A 20,247-nucleotide genomic window follows, 5' to 3' on the forward strand; every position below is an offset into this window, starting at 1 on the left:
GCAGTAGGAGCGATATGTGGGTGTTCCTCCGCCATAGTTCACTGTCTACTGACTATCTACGTCGTGATGGCTTCGAGGTTCATTCTATGACGGGATAAATTTCAGTAAAAATACCGCTTGAAGAGGCTCATTTTGATGACTCCATGAATGCTAAAAACAGAGTGGATAACGATGGATGTGCAACGACCACAGTCATCAAGTTCGCTTTCATTTAAATGCAAAATGAGATACAGCGTGCGCTCAATCCACAGGGCGGTCATGATGGTTACGCGCATAATGTTATGTAGTGCATTGTCCATGCGCGAACGTGCGCGCATTCCTCTACAAGCTGCTGTGGAAGTACACGCCTCGATTTACTTCCTCATCATTCAAATTTACATATTCGAGGTTATAGAAAGAAAAAAAGAGCGTCAGTACAGGGGTGTACTGGTGTTGAATAAAAGTGTGTGAGGACAATAATTTATGCCAAGCTGCTGGAACACAGATACAAGCCCCCTCTCAGAAAATCTCTCCATACCCCATTGTGCGACATCCTTACATATTCATTTTCAATGTGTATAAGGGCCTATTATATTTTCAAAGGGCATTTTCACGTCTCTCTTATTAGGCCTAACTATGCCTAAACGTGATAGTACGAATGCATGTACCAATGCATATATAAAGCAGGCCAATACTGTCAAAACTCTAGGACGGCAATTGCCATTATTAATCCCGTATATACGTAAGGCACAAGGCACATGAATATTATAAATAAAAGGGCGCATCATTTGCGACAGATAATGATGAATGTTGTAAAAACATTTGACTCTTTGTAATCCAATAACTTCCTTTGTAGTCTTATTATCTGAGTTTACTCTGTTTTTCCACAAATCAGCCTTTCGCAAAAAAACAGAGCTCAGTAAACTGCAACGTCTTCAGAATTGTGCCGCTATTGTCGAATTGTGCCGCTATTGCCGAATTGCGCCTTCAGATATCTCTACGACAAGCGCCTTCTATTGATGCTGTCAACAAAAAAACCCAACTCAAAACCTACCTTTTTAATTTCAATTGACGATTACAATCCATGTATGTATTGTCTGGCTACTACGAGCAAATGACGAGTATTGTTCTCATGCTATCTTCTGTACTACTTCTATGGTAACATAATATTCTGTTCGACAGCACCATGTGTATCTTTTTTTAGGTAGTTTGAGCGCTTTAAGATTCTCTCTATAGTATTAGTATTCCATTTTGTATGTTTGTGTTTTTGCTCTGAGAGAAGCAAAGTTTCTGATCCTATAAGGACATTGTTGCTCAGAAGAACATAACTGCCTGTATAATAGAGCATATACAGTGGCGATAATATTATGACCACAGTAAAAAACAGTGTGGAATAGACAACGATATGGGAATAGGTAACAGTATGCTTTCTGCCACGTATACCCACCCTTTCTCTCGAACGCCAATGGCAAGACCGTTTACTCTGTCTTGGTACATGAAATATTTGGGCAGCGTATATCACGTGAAAGTCTCAAACCTGTAAACACATTCCCATGGAGAAGTGTACAAAATCGATAATCAAAAATTCCTATTAAATACACGAAAGATTCAAGCTTTTTTTCCTGGGCGATTTCCAAGTTCGGTCATCAGAATTGCAATGTTTTGTTTGTTATTTTTTCTGCTCAAACTGTGCACCCAATGTCCTTTAATAGATTACGCTCTGTCTCACTAAGAAATACCCAATATTTAGTATGCCTATAAATGAAATATAGTCCCCCTGAATTCTAAAAATGGGAACTGCAGACCTCCTTATGGGGTGCATTTTGTAATAATAAAAATAAAATCTCCCAAGCTCATTAACCACAACCAAAAAGTTTGCACAAAGCTCATAAGCCAGATTTGTCATATAATCATGTCTTCGTATTTACTTGGTTTCTCTGTTATACAAATTTGTGAGAAGACCAAGGGCAAGTCCATTCTATTTACGGGTGTGAGACCTGTAAGAGTGAAAATTCTTACCTCTCTATTCATCTTAATACAGAATTATTGCGTAATTTAGCAATCAGATGGTTATTTTGCTTTTTGTGCCGTATTTTGTTTTGCTTTGGGTATTGTTTTGTTGAGGTGGAGAAGGAGAGTCCCTCACATCTTTCGCATTGCTTGCACTTTTTTATTCAACGAGTGGGCCTTGGACAGAGACTATGATGCTTGATCCCAAGATAAAGGTGACGGGTAGTATCGTCCCCCTGACATGACTTTGAACTTTGGACAGTATGTCTATTGCTATTCAGTCCACTGTGGTTTGGCACATCATTCTTTTGGTTGTTTGTGTTTGTGTTTTCATGTGTGTGTGTGAGAGAGTGTGTGTGTATGTGTCTACGTGTGGCAGATGTACGTGCAATGCTTGCAGTTTCTTTTCTCTTTTCTTTTTCGAAATAGCTAAACAAGCGCTGCTTCATGCAGTTATCCAAGGATCGAAGTGAATTCGTTTTGTTGTTTGTTAATATTTCACTGTTGGATTGTGTTTTGTAGTATTTTTGCAAAGCTTGTGGATTTCACTATGTCGTTCATTACGACCATTTTGGGAACTGTTGTTTTATCCTTCTTTGGTTTCAAGATTGTCCAGTTTCTCTTGTCACTGGTCGCTAATCTTCGTCGTCTCATGTACATCACACGACATCTCCCCGGGCCCAAGCCACACTGGCTCTATGGCAACGCCCGCGACCCGGGATTCAACGAGCCGGGATTTAAGTGGGAACAAGAAGCAGTGAGCAAGTACCGGAGACTTCTGGTCTTTTGGATGGGATGGAAACCGGTGGTAATGCTCAACCACCCCGATAGCATTAAACCTCTACTGGCTACAAACATCGGAAGAAAGGTGTGTCCCAATGATACTCATAACTTGACCTACTTTCAATTCACAAGAACTTGATAGCTAGGCCTATTCTTGTCATCCAAGTAAACTTCACAAAGATTATACAAGTGGGTACTACAAACGTGCCGAAGTTTAATTCAGCTCAATTACACTTTTTGTTTCCAATATCACATAAACTATTTCAAACAATAATTACAAGTAAATGTTATATGAAATACATGAAAATACACTGCATAAATTTGAAAGGGGAAAAAAAAATAAACGAGAACAAAACCTTTACCAGGCTGTTTGAACAAGCCCACTGTGTTACTGAAAAAGAGATGTCTACGTGAAAGACGAGCACGTAAAGATGTTGGCTACTCAACTGATTGGAAGTAAAAAAAAAACCACACAAATCACACACACACACACACACACTCACACACACACACACACACACACATACACACTAACAACAACAACAACGACAACAAAATCGCATATTTTGTTGTTCGATAATTTATTAATCACGCAACTTATATTCCCTTAATGACATCACAGCAAGGTTATTCAACGAACACAGCAATGCTATGGTAGAGGGATATGATTTATTTGTAATCCTTTCATGTAACTTAACAGCGAAAACTGTTCAAAGTCAGGTCATTATATTTCATTGTTCACTTTGGTGATTATCTGCAGGATCCCTATAAAAGTAGTGACCTTATGTACCGGCATGACCGCAGATAGTCTGACATCTTCCGTATAATTTTTTATTTGCTTTTTTTTTGTATATATATATATATATATGTGTGTGTGTGTGTGTGTATTTATATATATAAATATATATATATATATATATATATATATATATATATATATATATATATATGTATATATAAAGTGGCATTAATGAGACATGACTTGCAGAACACGGTGCTGACGGTGATGGACAACTCCTCGACTTAACAACTTGCACAACGTTGTTCGCTGACTTTGTTTTCTCGCATTCCACAAGGTCAATGTAACAGAAGATTATATAAGAAACAAAATGTTGCACGCATCTCATCAGATACCCCAGGAGACCGTTGGTCTATTTACCTTGCCGCATACTTATGATGATAGCGGGCGTGCTTTTCCTTTCTTCATTTTTTTTTCGTGACATCCGACATTTTGATAGGCGGGCAGACAGGTGTGCCTTTTGTTTTATGTTTTCTTCACTTACAATGATTTGACCTCATTAAGAAAAAGTCTAGTCTTTAATCATTTTCATTGTTTTCTATTCGTCATAAAATTTATTTTTTGTATGCGCGCAGGAGCTCATCAAACTGATAATCATTATTAGTATCGTTGTGACATTAACATGATTGTTAACATTATTATTACTATCATTATTATTATTACTATTATTATCAAAACGATTATTAATAGTAGTAGTATTATGAATATCATTACTATTGGTATTATTATCATCATCATTACCATCATTATTTTTATTATCATCATTATTATTATTATTGTTTTTATTATCATTATCAAAACGATTATTGATAGTAGTAGTATTATGAATATTTTTACTATTGTTGTAATTATTATCATCATCATCATTACCATCATTATCTTTATTATCATCATCATCATTATCATTGTCAATGTTATTGTTTCCATCATGATTATCAGGGGCACAGCCAGGAATTCCGTAAAGGGGAAGCGCCTTTGCAAAATTTAAGAGGAGTGCACGCACCCCCCCCCCCCACCCTCATTATTTGGCTTTTTATTTCATTTGTTTAAACAAAAAATCAAGAGGGGACGCGCGTCCGGTGCGCCCCCTCTGGATCCGCCACTGATTACAGAACTAAATACATAACTCCCGTTTTCTTTCTCTGAATCAGGGTGACGAATATCGGGTTTTCAAGGACTGGACCGAGGGACTGGGAACCTTAGAGGGCGCTATTTGGAAGCGCCATCGCTCTCTCATTACGCCATCATTTCACTTTCAGGTCTTGAAACAATACCTGATGGTTATGAACGAGGTGGGTGGTCTCATGCAAATTGTTCAACCCTTCCTTCTTCCTTCTTTTTTTTCAGAGTTCATTTCCATAATAAACATATTGCTTCATATTACATGAATGAAAATAATGAAAAGCTAATACATGAAAATGAATAATCTTTATATTAGTATTAAAACCTTCAATTAAGAGCTTGTGTTATGTTCTCGTGAAATTCCTTTGGCGATTCTTTTTCAAAGCTATGACACGTTCTATTGTTTTTAAATGATTCATTGAAGAGAAAATCATCTTTTTAGTATGAATGTTATCCTTGATTTACATGAAAAAAAATGCGTAATGAAAAAAAAAAATCTATGCAATGTCCTTTCTGATAGTCAACGTGTATACGCTGAAAACAAAAACAAAATAAGATAAGAGAAGCACTCTTCCATCCATAAAACTTTCCCAATCACTAACAAAATGTAATCATCTGTTCCTTGTGTCATTCTAAATCTTTCCTGCAAGTTTCATCTAAATCTGTGCACAACCTTTAGAGTTATTTTGCACACGGACAAACAAACCAACAAACCAACTGTAATGAAAACACAACCTCCCCCCTTCAATGCCCGTGGCGGAAGTAAAATACAATGAATTTATTAACGTTTGTAGATGAGTTTCATTAAAGGTACAAGTTGAGGAGTCACTTACGCCTATTTTACACTTGCACATAGTGCCAAGTAGCGGCTTTTTGATGAACGATGTTAATTTGAAAATTCTGAATTCTTTTCTGTATTAATGATTTATAAATCAAAGTAAAACGAAATTTCAATAGGACTACCACAAAATCTTGCAGATTCAATAGGCCTATAAGTCAATTTCCTACTTTACTTAATAATGGTCCCCCTCTCTCCCTGCGAGTCTGTTTGTGTGTGTTTGTTTGTTTGTTTGTGTGTGTGTGTGTGTGTGTGTGTGTGTGGTAGTATGTATCTTTTTTCATATGGGTAACACAACTTGGAGTCTTTTTCTTTTTGATTTCAAACATTTGATTTGCTAAAATTGGTATGGGTTATCATATTATATTCTGAAAATTGATGTCAAAAATTTACAGAAGAACCATTAGGGTTAATGACATCTCCATTACAGCTTAAATTTGATTCGAACCACCGTACCTAGCAAGAACGGACTGGTTTTTAATCAAAACATAGAAATTAAATGACAATACACACTTCAATATGACCTTTGTGTGAAACAGTCACGTGCTTCTGAATGCTACTACTTTTGATGACACTACTCAATAAGGACGTTGTATCAAAACGAATTTGGGCTTTCTTTTAAAATTTTAATGTCCTGACAAAAGATTCCACGTGAAAAAAAAAAATCACCGTCGTTGTTTTTCAGATGAGTTTTTAGGATCAAGATTTTCCATCTTACATTTCTACTGTTAATGTTGTATAGCTACATAATATCCTCTATTTCAACGTACTGCATATGATTCATTTTATTCGTCTGTACTTTTAAATTGTAAATTGTTATGAATTTTATGCGAGGACCCGTTGAAAAACAGCTCTATTCGGAATGGGTCTTCCCGTATTGAAGTGAATGAACGAATGAATAAATCTTCAGTAATATCTTTATCCAAGTATTTCTCCACCCAAGCTATTTTTATGGCATGATTGAAAGACTGCAGATCGTGCGGAATGATGAGCCCTCTTTTTTCATTTTTGGATTAACGGACCTTGGACCTTAACGGACCTTCGGAATAAGAAACTGGAACCGAAATTTAATGTGCATACATCAAAATATCTCGTGACTTGTTTAATGTAATTCCTTAATTTTCGTGTGCTTGATTTCTTTCTTATTTTTGAATAATCATAATATCGTCGGCGTTTTCACGAACCGACGCTATTTCGTTTTTGAGCGAAAATGCAGTTCTGAGAAAATCGCGTTTAAAGATCTCACAAGTTTTAGACAACGTTTTCAATGACTTTTCCTGTCTTGTGTGTGAAAATTTTGACAGGGTGATGAGAGTGGAAGTTGTTCTTCCTATCCATAGTGTAATTTTAGTGTGAATTCAAAAAAAAAAAAAAAAAGAACCGTCGCTATTTCATTTTCGTATGTGTAATTTTAGTGTGATTTTTACGAACCGTCGCTATTTCATTTTCGTATGTGTAATTTTAGTGTGATTTTTACGAACCGTCGCTATTTCATTTTCGTATGTGTAATTTTAGTGTGAATTCAAAAAATTTACGATATTTCTGTCTTCAAACTCACTGCGTCGGTTCGTAAATCCATCGTTTCTTGCGCGCACCATAGGTTATGTACTTAAGCGCGGGTCTCACGAACCGACGTAAGTTGTATTACGCCGGTTCGTGAGACCCGCGCTGTAGGGCCTGTACAATAGGTAACGTGCAATACGCGTGTATTTACGAACCGTCGCTATTTCATTTTCGTATGTGTTTACATACAAATACTATTAGGGCTATACCTGCTTATCAACAATAACCTTATTAATTGAAATTAATTGTCATGTAATGATTGTTGTGATGATTACAATACATTTAGTGATAATCAAGATGATAATACAAGCCAGTTTCTCTTAATTGTTCTGAAAAGAGCCTGTTGTCATTGTTTTCATCTTCATTTAGTACACGCATGTATTGTTATTATAGCTGTGGTTGATCGTTCCAAAGATTTCTTTGCCCCCCCTTTTTTTTGTGGATATATTATTATTTAACACTTTTGCATTTGGACATCTATCATTTGGTAATACATGTATTCGGTATACTGTGTTTCATATTTTTTTACTTTTTACTGTTTTTTTTTTACTTAATTAACTTACTTTTTCATTTTTTCACATTATTTTTAATTCAAATTCAGTTCACTTCTTTCATAATAATTATGAATGTTTGTTCTAAGATGAAGGATACCGCTAAATCTTGGGAAAAAGACGTGCCAGTCAGTAATAATTACTTGTATTTACTCATCTTTCATACTCATGCATGCACTCTGTTATTTCTTTCTCTGAAATAATATATTAATTTCTTTATTTCTTATTATTCCACATATTTGTGACATTTACTTTGTCACAATTTTTATCAGTGTCATTATTGTCATTTGGCTCGCATGCGAATTCACTCATAATTCCTCATTTTCCATCTTTCTCTTTCCTGCTCAACAGATTCTATGATAGCTGCACCTGATCATATAAAAACATAAACTCATCCTGCATGCACTCTTCGAAACTGATAAACTCCTAAAAATACATGAATATCAACACTATCAGAATTTCAAGCTTCATTTTAAATATATAATAATGGTCATGTTTTATTATGCCTTTTGCAGCAATATATTGAAGAGGTACATTATGTAATCGAAAAAACATAGGTCCTCAATAAGATATCAAATTTGAATTATTGAATATTCAGAGATGAGTAATGACAATGGGAAGGATAACAATTGTGGAAGAGCTCCATAAATCAATACATATCTAATGGCAAATGGAGATGGAATCAAGATTCAAGAATATGTGTAATTCAAGTTCATTATTATATCAGTTCTTGTGTGTTCACAAAAAGAGGAACACAGTTCGAACATGCACACCAAATCTTACATCATACATTTACATCTATAGAGTGCGGACGGAACATATACAAGAGAAAGAATAACATTCTCAAATTAATATATCAAGCATAACTACATGTATGTATATGACCACACAAAGATGTTGCTGCATATGCATGAAGCTTGAGAGTGCTGCAACACCCATATGCTCAGATAAAAACTTGATGTGTATCATACAAAAAAGAGGTACTGCATGTACATGTAGTTACACTATTCACAGGACAGTAGAGAAAAAGCACGAGAGAGGGAAATGGGTGTCTAAAATAGGTCGATGTAAGGAGTGCCAAGCCAATTAAGTCTCTAATAGAAGTCATACATATATAAGGAAATAAATTAATCACAACATAAATGATCATGCTCATGTTAACCTTAATTAGCATCTAAAAATGTGTGTAGAAAGCCCATAATATCAGCCTTTCGCCCCGAAGGCTTGTTACATATGAGAAAAGAGAAATTTTGGCCGACCCCCCCCCCCCGTCCCTGTGAATCCTTAATCCACCAGTACTATAAACACATTCTGAGAATGTGTTTTAGTACATGTACTAGCAAATTCACAAGAGGGGCGGGAAAATTCAGCCAAAATTGTGTGTGGCTAAAATAATTAAAAAGAAAGGTCATCAGCAAAACTACGGGGTGGATGCAGACGAATTTTCATGTGATGACTAAAAAAAATGCAGCTAAAGGAAAAAAAAAAAGACGGTGGAGAGGGGCCAAGGCTAATTTGACTCCCCTCCCCCCCCCCACCAAAAAACAAACAAACAAACAAACACCACTGTTTTACAGTACCTTTAAAGGACTCTCAATTTTTTGTTTGTTAAAAACAAACGTCTCGAAGTAAAGAATTCCATATTGTAGGCGAAATGTAGACCGATACAGTGTATAAAGTGTACATCCCAAGCTATTAAAGAAAAAAAAAAACAGATTATGAATATCATTTAAAGTAAGAATTTCAGTGTGTTTAATCATCTTTAATTGAGTTGCAAATGACATGTACATATTTAATAAGAGCAGTAAACTTCGAAGCGCCCCCAAGCCCTTCTATACTTAATTATTCATGTGTAAAGGTAGCGCCAGGGCACTCCGGTGGTCTAGTGGTTATGACGCTGGTCTAGTAATCCAGAGGTCGTGGGTTCGAATCCTGCTTGGGCTGCCTGTGATTTTTTATTTTTTTTTTTTCACAGCAGCCTACAAACTGCACACTGCAGTTGCGTGCGTTACTACGGATGGAGACAAATGAATAATCTATTATTTTAATATACGATGTTTGACATCCTTATTGCAATCACTTTCTTTAATTGTAAATTTAGAGACATAATGAATTATTATTAAAAGAAATCAAATTTCTGTATTTTGTTGTGAGTTTGCATGGGAACATACACGTATCATAATTTACAATTTTAGTTAGATCTTATAACAGAACTGTCTAGTGATGGTTGAATAATTATGTCAATTTGTTATAAGTCCTATCATTTACATGGAGTGCATGTTCCCATGTTTATAAGAATTATACGTGACACATTCAAAGTGGGTTGAAGACAACAAAATAATAAATAAAAGAATAAAGGAGAATAGAACTTAATCTGATTACAGCATCATCTAAATATTGCCAATGTGCACTTAGAAATCTATCAAGATTTATCACAAGGTTATGATTACCACACAAAACCTTCAAGATTTATTATCATGAAATACATACCAATGAACACTTAAAAAATCTAACATTCCATATCCACATGAAGCTTTCCTTGATATAAATGTCTCTCTGTAGTGTTATTAAAGTGTAGCAAAATTGTAATTACGACATCACAGAATGGAATGCATTGTTTTCACCTTCAATCTTAGGATCTCCTTTCATGTTTCCACTTTACAATCACATTTCACTGTAGATATACCGTCCTTATGTTGTCGCCCTTCATCCCAATTTCTCCCTTCTATCCTATCTGTAGATTGTCTTCTTTCCTAAGCCATTGTATTCACATTCCTTGATGATCAGCACGATGCTGTACTTTTTTCTTCTTCTCTGAAACAGTCCAGCTCTTCGCTACTGCATGGCATCAGTCATCTGAAAGAAAAGACAGAAATTAAGAACTTTCGATTAAAATCAAACATCATGATACAAGATACAACTTTCATTTTGAGAAAAAGAAATCAGCCAACTAAACTGTAGTTGAAATTATTTTGCTCTATTTATATTAAACATAAAACAAAACGGTATACAGGATCAAAGAATGTCAAAAAAATACTGCTGTTTTTGATGCATATTCAAATTGTCTCGCCTTTTACATATTTCAATGATGCAAGATCTTATGTCTAGCACTTTAATAGTAAGTCTCATGTAGAATTTAAATTATTATTCACATGAATAAATCTGCATGTCCTTGTAAACAAGGCATTGCTTTGAAAAAGCTGAATATTACTAATTGCATTTGGGAAAGAGTCTACGACAATAAAACTTGTTTATTATCAGAGACTTTAACATCTTAATTAGACCTAGACTCTACATTACCATTGTATTCACATCCGTTGGTGATGTACACGACCCTGTACTTTTCCTTTTCTTTTCTGAGACAGTCCAGTTCTTCGCTACTACATGGCACCAGTCATCTGAAAGAAAAGAATGAAATTAAGAACTTTTGATTAAAATCAAACATCATGGCACAAGATACAACTTTAATTTTGAGAAGAAAAAAAAAATCAGCCAACAAAACTGAAGTTGAAATTATTTTGCTCTATTTATATTAAACATAAAACAAAACGGTAGGCCTATGCAGGATCAAAGAATGTCAAAAAATGCTGCTGTTCGTATTTGATGCATATTCAAATTGTCTCTTCATTTACACATTTTACTGATGCAAGATATGTTTAGCACTTGGTATGTCTCATGTAGAAATTGAATTATCATTCACATGAATATAAATCTACATGTATTTGTAAACAAGGCATTGCATTGAAATAGCTGAATATTACTACATGTACCTGCATTTGGGAAACAGTCTATGACAATCAAACGTGTTTCTTATCAGAGACTGTAACATCTTAATTAGACCTAGACTCTACATTATCATTCAGCTTTTAAAGGTATTAACCATTCACCTATAAAACACTGGCATTGTCATGTGCATCATATTTCTTTGATACTGCACATATTTTCATGAAGTCTGCACAAGAATGCAAATGAAACACGTCTGCTGTTTGGTATTTATGAAAAAAAAAATCACTAACCCGGAAGTCCTTGGCCTTAGGAATAACACGTGGCGAGTTAGTAGGAATTGACGTTAAAATAGAATAAGAATAGATCTACTAAATAGGTCTTTGCCTCATGAATGTCTGGTCTAATTATAGACTAAGTGAAGTCTAGACCTTTCACTTTTAAGTTACCAGTGGTTCACAAAATTTATATTATAGATCTAGACTACATCTAGATCTAGACATCTAACAGGAACGGCCCAGTGTTTTCAAAAGTGTGGGGGCCCACTTCCGGGTTTCATGAGCTAACAAAGTGATGACACCTTATGTATTCCTTTGTATGGTGCACAAAAAGTGTGGGGGCCCGAGCCCCCACGGCCCCCACGGCTGCGCCGGCCCTGTCTAATACTATTAGATCTTGGCAACTTTTGTCTTTGTGACACGAAATTAACACGTCACTGATGATATTGCGGCGATATCCAACAGGATGACAGTACCACTATTACTGACTCAGTAAGTTGACATAGATAACTAACATCAACTTGTTAACGTACGTTAGAGATGGCACCATATACAATAACCGGTGACACTGACACTGACAGATCTAACGACTACGTTTAGACTAACGTTAAAGAGTTAGACTCGCCATCTCAGTAAGTCGGCCAAAGACAAAGTCAATACAGGGCTAAGTCAGTGTTACTGTTATGTTAGGCCTAACAAATGTTAACGGTTACTCGGTTAGGTTAGGTTTACCAGGACTCAAGAGTCCTGGTTAAATCAGTCGAGGGACATTTCTTAGAAGTCCTTCGATTCCAAGAATAAAAAGGGTGAAAGAACAAAGGGAAAAAAGGAAAGAAGAAAGGACAAAAGATTATGTATGGATGCTGTGGAAATCGACAGCGCTACTGTATCACTATCAATCACGCGTGAATATGTAAACGCCATTTGGTTGGGCCGCATTCACAAGTTTTAGGGAAAAAAAGCCCCACCGCTGTGCTTCAAAGGTACTCCACTCGAACTAACGTTAGACATAATGTCACATATCTACACACAGTACGGTACTAGGGCTGAATTCACAAGTATACTATAACACTGCACTGTACAGGAAAGCCACCTAACCTGTAGAGTACTACTCGTAGTGTTTATGTAGTATCACTAGACCACATACTGTCATAGATGACATCTACACCAACGCTGCACACTGGCACTGGTCCGACGGTCCCTGACCAGGAAAAATTACTGTTGGACACTGACCAGTAACTTTTTCAGGAATGGACCAGTAAAAATTGGGGGAAAAATGGGTGGACTCTACCTACTATTACCACTAGTCTAGATGTAGATCTAGAGCTAGACTATAGACTCTGTGTTAATTTGACTTGGTCTTAGACTTCAGCTGATCTTAGTTTTATTAGTAACTGGCATTACAAGTAAAGTCTTAACTTAGACTTAATAGTTAAACTTGAAAGTTAAAGTCTAACATGTCTAACTTTATTCTTTACTCTTCCTTTGAGTTTTACTTTTAGACTTTTTACTTGTTTTTTTAGTTTAGTACGCCTACTTTGTCAATCTCATGATTTCATTTTCAACTCAAGTCAAGGCATAGCCATTAGTGTCTTCGAGACTTTGACATCTTGCATGTCTTGCACACAGACGTTACGACTACGTCTACAGTACTCAGTAGTCTCAGAAGTAACGACATAAGTTGAAAAGAAACTATAAATAATATGATTTGGGATCTAATTTGAAATTGGATGGCGTTTACAGACTAGGCTTCATAAGCATCACGCGATTGAATACATGGGACTACACTCTACTGCAATTAATGGTTATGGTAGTCCAACTGAAACTGTTATTTTGAGCATGATTTTAATAGGATTATAGCTTACCATTCACTTCACTCGTGGACAGTGGGCTGGCTTAGGTCGTCATTCATCTTTCAGATGGTTTGGTTCTCACTCTGAGATCTGGATTAGGGCCAAAACCTAATTCTAGGCCAGTAAGTTGAACAAAGCTCAAAATAATGCAACTGCGACGGTTCGTAAAACCCGCATTGCTCTTCACCCTAGCAATTCGGGTTTCACGAACCGGCGTATCTTTACTGCGTCGGTTCGTGAAACCCCTTTTTCTCAATTTCTCGATATTTCGAGTACCGTCGTTTTTTTCTTTCTTTGATAAATTAAGAATAATTAATTTTGTGATCTAAAATTTTGGGATTTGGTAGAGTTTTGAAAGCACTTTCATTTGATACCAATATCTCGATTTTGAAAATTTTGACCAAAATCGAAATAGCGTCGGTTCGTGAAAACGCCGACGATATATAGGTGCTAATTGTATAAGATTGACATAGAAAAAAATGTTGAGCATCTGGATCCTCTGTAACTCATTTGTTTCCTATCATACATTTAATCTCTTCAAACTAGATTTAGCACACTTCTTATATTGACACTTAACCCCCATATTATGTCCCTAGAATTTCAATGCGACTGTAATATGACTTATTATTTTCTTAAAGGTAACTTTTGCGTGTTGTCATTTTGTTTGTCTTTGAAAGGTCTTTTTGGATAAAGTATTGTTTCCATTACAAAAAAAAAAATGTGCGCTTCCTTCTCACAGCTGTCTCTGTCTGAATTGTTCCTTTTATCTAGGCATTGGATGTCCTGATTGACAAACTTCACGTCGCTGCGGACCAAGGGGAACCGGTCAAAACACATGAAACCATGTCACTGCTATCACATGACGTCATACTCCGCTGCGCATTTTCCCACCAATCAAATTGCCAGCAGAAGGAGTCACGTGAAGTGGAGGTCTTTGAGAAACTGACGAATATCTGCGCCTACAGGTAGTTCGACATCATCTAAAACTCTGCATACAGTGTGTAATCTCCTCGCCAGCACGCTGGCATTAGCTTTATCATGCGATGATATCGTGTTAAAAAAACAAACAAACAAACAAATAGAAAAATCCCGCAAATTAGGATTGCGATTGAACGCAGCTTTGAGGAAAATGTACAACGCTCCATGAACGCTCTATAAGCATTTGTGATTGTCAATTTGCAGTAAACGAATGTATACTCAAGAACATTAAATGTAATTCTCTTAAGTCATGTTTTGTGGAAAGAACACTTTGATATTATTCATGTCAGTACCTGTAGGTTAAAGAAAGGAAGAAAATAAATGAATATACAGCAATGGAATCGATTTTTACATGGTTTCTGCCAACGTCATCAGACTGTATATCATTATTATCATAATTATTATGATAACGCAATAATCCACAGACATGTGGAGGAAACTTTAGTAAATAATGGTGAAAGGAAACAAAAATCAAACAGAATATATGAGATGTATAAATGTAAAGAATTAACCCTCTGCATGTTTATCACTAAATTTTCTTCAACAGAATGTTCAACCCTTTGATGTTCTACGACTTTATCTTCCGGTTATCATCCAAGTACAGAGAGTGGAAAGAGAGTTATTCGTACGTGCATAACGTACACGATAGGATCGTCGCCGAGCGGCGACGTGTATACGCCACGGAAAAAGAGGTAATCTCAGAGATCAAGAACGTATCAACTCGATCATTTCCATAAACCACCTGTGAGTTACTCTCTAAAAAAAATCGAGTGAAAATATTCACTCTTAAAGGAGTGAATACAAAAAAGAGTGAATTTAGAGTGAATTTCGAGTGAATTTTGAGTGAAAATGTTCATTTTCACTCGTTTTAGAGTGACCTCAGGGATCGCTCCAAAATCTTCGAGCGATCCCTGAGGTCACTCCAAAATGAGTGAAAATGAACATTTTCACTCAAAATTCACTCCAATTTCACTCTAAATTCACTCTTTTTTGTATTCACTCCTTTAAGAGTGAATATTTTCACTCGATTTTTTTAGAGAGTAAACGATTTCACTGGCATTTTGAAGGACTGGCGTAGAGAGGGTTCAATGGGGAATTCCCCAAAACATGGAATTGAAATGAGATTTATTTACTAAACAAAAAAAAAACATCGTCAACAAAGTCACACAACAATTAATAGTTAAGATATAGTTTGGCAAAAAAGAACTGGCAATAGCGTGCAGGCTATAGTCGAGGCCAGTCCTTTCAATGATATAGATCATAATATAACGTATTTACAATATTCACAGAAGAATTGTTATATGTACATAATTATTTACATGTTTTCATAAGGGATCATTATTATATTGATAACAGATACTTTCGCAATGATATCCGAAAAAAACATTACGGGTGAGCAATGCAGAAAAATTGAAGTATCACACAGGAAAATTTTGAGAAAACTTGGTGAAGACTCGGTCACGCCACTGTCCGTAACTAAACTTAGGTCTGCTGTTTCCAGCTGTAGGCCAATGAAATAGCAACTCACAATAATTGTGCATTGTACTTACATTGCTGTTTTTTGTTTTTGAAGCCGGAGAAGAAAACGATGGATTTTCTGGACACGTTGCTACTAGCAAGAGATTCGAATGGCAACGGACTGAGTGAGAAGGAAATACGCGACGAGGTATTTTTCAGTTTTTTGTCATGTTGTTTTATTTCTTTGTTTGCTTTTAAATCACCCGATATTCAGATTAAATCTTTATTCAATGATGGCATTAAAAGCTTTCGAACCCATTGAGCCAAGACCAGGCTCTGGTAAAAGATCATCATTCTTAGAAATAGTAGATTTATTTTTGCGAGACATCCCTGAAAATTTCTATTTTGCAATTAGAAGTTATTTGTGAAAGATATCCTTGGAAATGCTTATTTCATGATAAAGATGGAAAAAATGATGTTTTATGATAGTCAAAAGTGATATGAATCATAGGTGTTAATCGTGATTATGCGTCAGTTCCCGATTTTAGAGTGAAGACATAATGATGTATACATGGAACATGAAAGTCAGTTCGTCATTTAACTTTCATGTTCAATTTTCTTCTGATGACATTAAAGGTAAACATGTTCATATTCGCCGGTACTGACACCACCGCAAGCGCCCTCACATGGTTACTGTACACCTTGGCTCAGCATCCCGAGGAACAGGCCCGAGTTCAGGAGGAGGTGGACACACTGTTCGCAGGACGAGATGACGACAGCGTTCGATAGTATGTTCATATAAGAGTTCACATTATCTTTTAGTGATCGTGAATTCTGTAATCTCGTATTTCGTGAACAAGCAGGGGATAACTAATAGTATTACTGACCTCTCTGCATGCGTGATTGTGATAGATACACACCAACACATACAAACGTATTCGTATACCATTAATTGTATACGTCTATGTGATACAAGTGTCGATTAAATATTATGGGTAAACCTGTCGAGATGATACCAATATTCAGGGTGAGTAAAATAAAGTTAAACTAAGAAAATTGCTATTCATTTTAAAGATCATCTATGAACGAAGGATATCATTCACGTTTTGAAGGAGCGTTTTCTCCCGAACCATTTGGTATCATTTTTGTATTGTATATGTTCACGCTTGGATGAGCAGGTGGCATTATTTGCGAGAGTGCCAAAATCAACTTGCGCAAAAGTATAAAGTGAGAGACTGTATTTAATGTATCACATAAGATGCATTGTATATGATTTTTCCCCAGAAGCAAAGTCGCATGTATGCACAGCAGTTGTGACACACACACACACACACATACACTGGTCAAACACACTAACGCACATATAACAATGAGATGCATATGCAATGCATCTCAATAAAGTAATTCTCTCAGTTTATACTTTTGCGGAAGTCGATTTTTGCACTATCGCAACAATGCCTTCTGCAGACTCATCCAAGCGTGAACAGTACATACAACACAAAGGTGATATCACATGATTCGGGGAAAAAACACTTCTTCAAAGGCAGAGCACTCTTTCGTTCATTGCTGGGTTTTGAAGTAAAATGACAATATTCTGAGTGTCAACTTTTGTTGACTCACCCTGTAGTAATTGGTTCCTACAACACAGTGAACAAAAGAAGTCGTATGATAAATGTAACATTTACATACTGTAATATAAACGATCTTTACAAACTGGTCTTATGTTATATGATTATGAATTAAATAATATTTGGTAAGATACCGTAACTGATGGGGATCGTGTTTTGTTTTCAGCGAAGATCTGAAGAAACTAACTTACACCACGCAGTGTCTCAGGGAATCGATGCGCCTATACGTAAATGTTCCATCATTTCGCGTGATGAGGGAATCGCTGAAGGTGAATGGATTCACCGTTCCCGCGGGAACCAACGTGATGGTGAACAACTACCAGGTCCACCACAACCCGGATGTGTGGGGAGACGACCACATGGACTTCAAACCTGAACGATTTGAGAGGGCCAACGTCGAGAAGAGAGACCCCTTCGCTTTTGTCCCCTTCTCGGCTGGAGCTCGCAACTGCCTCGGGCAGCAATTCGCCATGGACGAATTGCGAAGCGCGGCGGCACGAATCTTTCGCAAGTTCAGCGTCAGCCTAGTGAAGGGAGCCCGCCCCGTCTTCCAAATTGTAACCAAGCCAGACAACGAAATCCTTCTCAAGTTTAGTCATCGTTAGACCGTGCTCGTATCACATTGCGTCAGAGCCCGCAGTATACAGAATTTGAGAGAATAACGTCAATATGATTTTGATGAAAATTAGACAAAGAAACAAGGCAGAGTTCGGTGATGGGACTTACGATCTTTAGACATGTTAGAACATGTCGTTAACAGTGGTTAACGTGTTAACTAGTAACCCCTTTCTCCCGTTTAATTCGCTCCTTTCAGTCAAGAGAGGGCCCCGATCTGAACGTACGCCAAAAATATTTATGAACATAAATTACACATTTACTATCACATACACACATCTAATCTCGAAACAAACTTTTCACATTTTTGCACGATGCACCAACTTTTCATTTCATTCTTTTCTCCACTCAGTGAGTGCAATGGTGTGGGCTCAAGTGTCTTTTTAATTTGTCGAACTGTATAGACAACTATTTCTGAGGCTATTATTCTCGTGAAGCCTTTGCTTATGATGATTGCCTCTTTTTTCTGTTATATTTGAAGTTGCTTTATCTGTCATTAATTGAACGGCGGGTACGTGTAATTCCTTTCGTACTTAAGATAACACCTGCTGGTCTTTATTTTGCATTATCATGAAATAATGTACATTTTCGTTAATCATTTACCTGTTTCATCTCTTAGATTCAAACAATACTACACTCAACAACTTTGTTCAAATGACTTTTTATTACATAATGTGTGTGAAAGAGAAATGTAGAAATGAAATCAACCAATCAAATCAGTCCAAAATGTATCGATCAAATGACCAATGCGTCCCTATACTTTTCCCGGTTTGTGCGTAAGAATATCAAATTTGCTGTCCATGACAACCGTAACTGCATGCAACAAACTACAGCACTCCTTATGATGCCAGAACAATTTAGTTTGACTGAGCCAATCCTTCCCTTAGAAGAAATTTCCTTCAAGTAGCGAAACCTACTGTAGAATTCATTCCAAGCAAATTGGAAAGTTTGTAAACAGAGCAAGCATGATGAATATTGTTGAACGGTAAAATTAAGAAATAATGGTTATGTAGACAGTCATCACTGATATAGTTTTGGGTTCAATGTGGAAGACATTTTGATGTCGCGTTGTAAATAATTCAGTATTATGCTATACGAGCTTCTTGTATTTCTCACTAAGATAAAAAGCAACTTCTAGTTGTTTGTATGTATGTGTATTAGTGGTGGCAACGCGTGACTTGATTAGGATTTATTATTTCATTTCTACCTCGGCTTAATGTAATCACCACGTTGATTACAAATTCCATATTTGCACTATGTATTCTTCATTGTCGATATTACTATTCACTTTTAAGCGTTGTCCTTGACCCACAGTTTTACAAATTACCTTTTATGTACGCCCCATCATATTTCTGTTACCCCTTTGAGACATCTTTATACTATGACATGACCATTAATATTTGTGTTCAGTATGTTCTTTATTTGAAGCGATCAAAATATGTGGTTGTATATATTTTGGTGGTTGGTTTATATGTTGTGTTAATGTCAATGGATTTGTTATTTATTTTCTTTAACTCAATTCAATTCAAATCTTATTTTCAATATCAAAAATTCTTCAAAAATGCAATTGCAAAAAAAAAAAATCAGTGTAATACACAGTTTATGAACATAACATAAATGGTGAAATAAGCAAGAGCATAACGTACAGCAAACTATTTGAGAAAAGTGATCGTGTTATTGGAAAGTAAATTGAAGTGAATGGAATCATGCATCATGAAATGATTTAAAAAAAAACAACAAACATTACGATTAGTTAAGTCATGCTCCCTCTGCCTTCACGCTGGTCTCCCTGGCAGTCGCTTTCTCAGTATATGTCCCTAATGTCCCAGAATCTGATAGGCAGTACATGGCTATAAAAGCCCGCCAAGTTACTATGATTTTTGACAGTGATGAAAATACTCGCAGATACTACCTGACCCCAAGGACTCTCAGGTTGACCCAGGTACCCAGTTTTTTCAATTAAATTCAAACTTTATTTCATTTTTCGAAAAGAGCATAAACATTTCACTTTCATTGGTAACAGAGAATAAGGTTACATATAATCAAAACAAAGTAAAATTGAAAAGAGA

The 20,247-nt window shown here is 36.2% G+C and overlaps 1 protein-coding gene across 1 annotated transcript; it reads left to right on the top strand.

Annotated features, from left to right (window-relative positions):
* The first annotated feature begins 2,539 nt into the window (after positions 1-2,539).
* On the top strand, positions 2,540-18,168 carry LOC139708210 (ultra-long-chain fatty acid omega-hydroxylase-like). Its single transcript, XM_071620182.1, has 7 exons — positions 2,540-2,857; positions 4,723-4,863; positions 14,271-14,464; positions 15,025-15,169; positions 16,051-16,143; positions 16,572-16,723; positions 17,730-18,168. The coding sequence occupies exons 1-7, from the start codon at positions 2,540-2,542 to the stop codon at positions 18,166-18,168; spliced, it is 1,482 nt and encodes a 493-aa protein (XP_071476283.1).
* The last annotated feature ends 2,079 nt before the right edge of the window (positions 18,169-20,247 follow it).

This window comes from Diadema antillarum, unplaced genomic scaffold, assembly GCF_040938485.1.
Source record: "Diadema antillarum isolate AM-2024a unplaced genomic scaffold, OU_Dant_1.0 seq00001319_RagTag, whole genome shotgun sequence".
Taxonomy (NCBI): Eukaryota; Metazoa; Echinodermata; class Echinoidea; order Diadematoida; family Diadematidae; genus Diadema; species Diadema antillarum.

Excerpts from the sequence above, each read along its gene's own strand:
- LOC139708210 (XM_071620182.1), top strand. The coding sequence starts at position 2,540 with ATGTCGTTCATTACGACCATTTTGGGAACTGTTGTTTTATCCTTCTTT. Across the intron at positions 16,144-16,571 it reads AGAAGGAAATACGCGACGAG|GTAAACATGTTCATATTCGC; the intron begins GTATTTTTCAGT and ends ATGACATTAAAG. Across the intron at positions 16,724-17,729 it reads GATGACGACAGCGTTCGATA|CGAAGATCTGAAGAAACTAA; the intron begins GTATGTTCATAT and ends TTTTGTTTTCAG.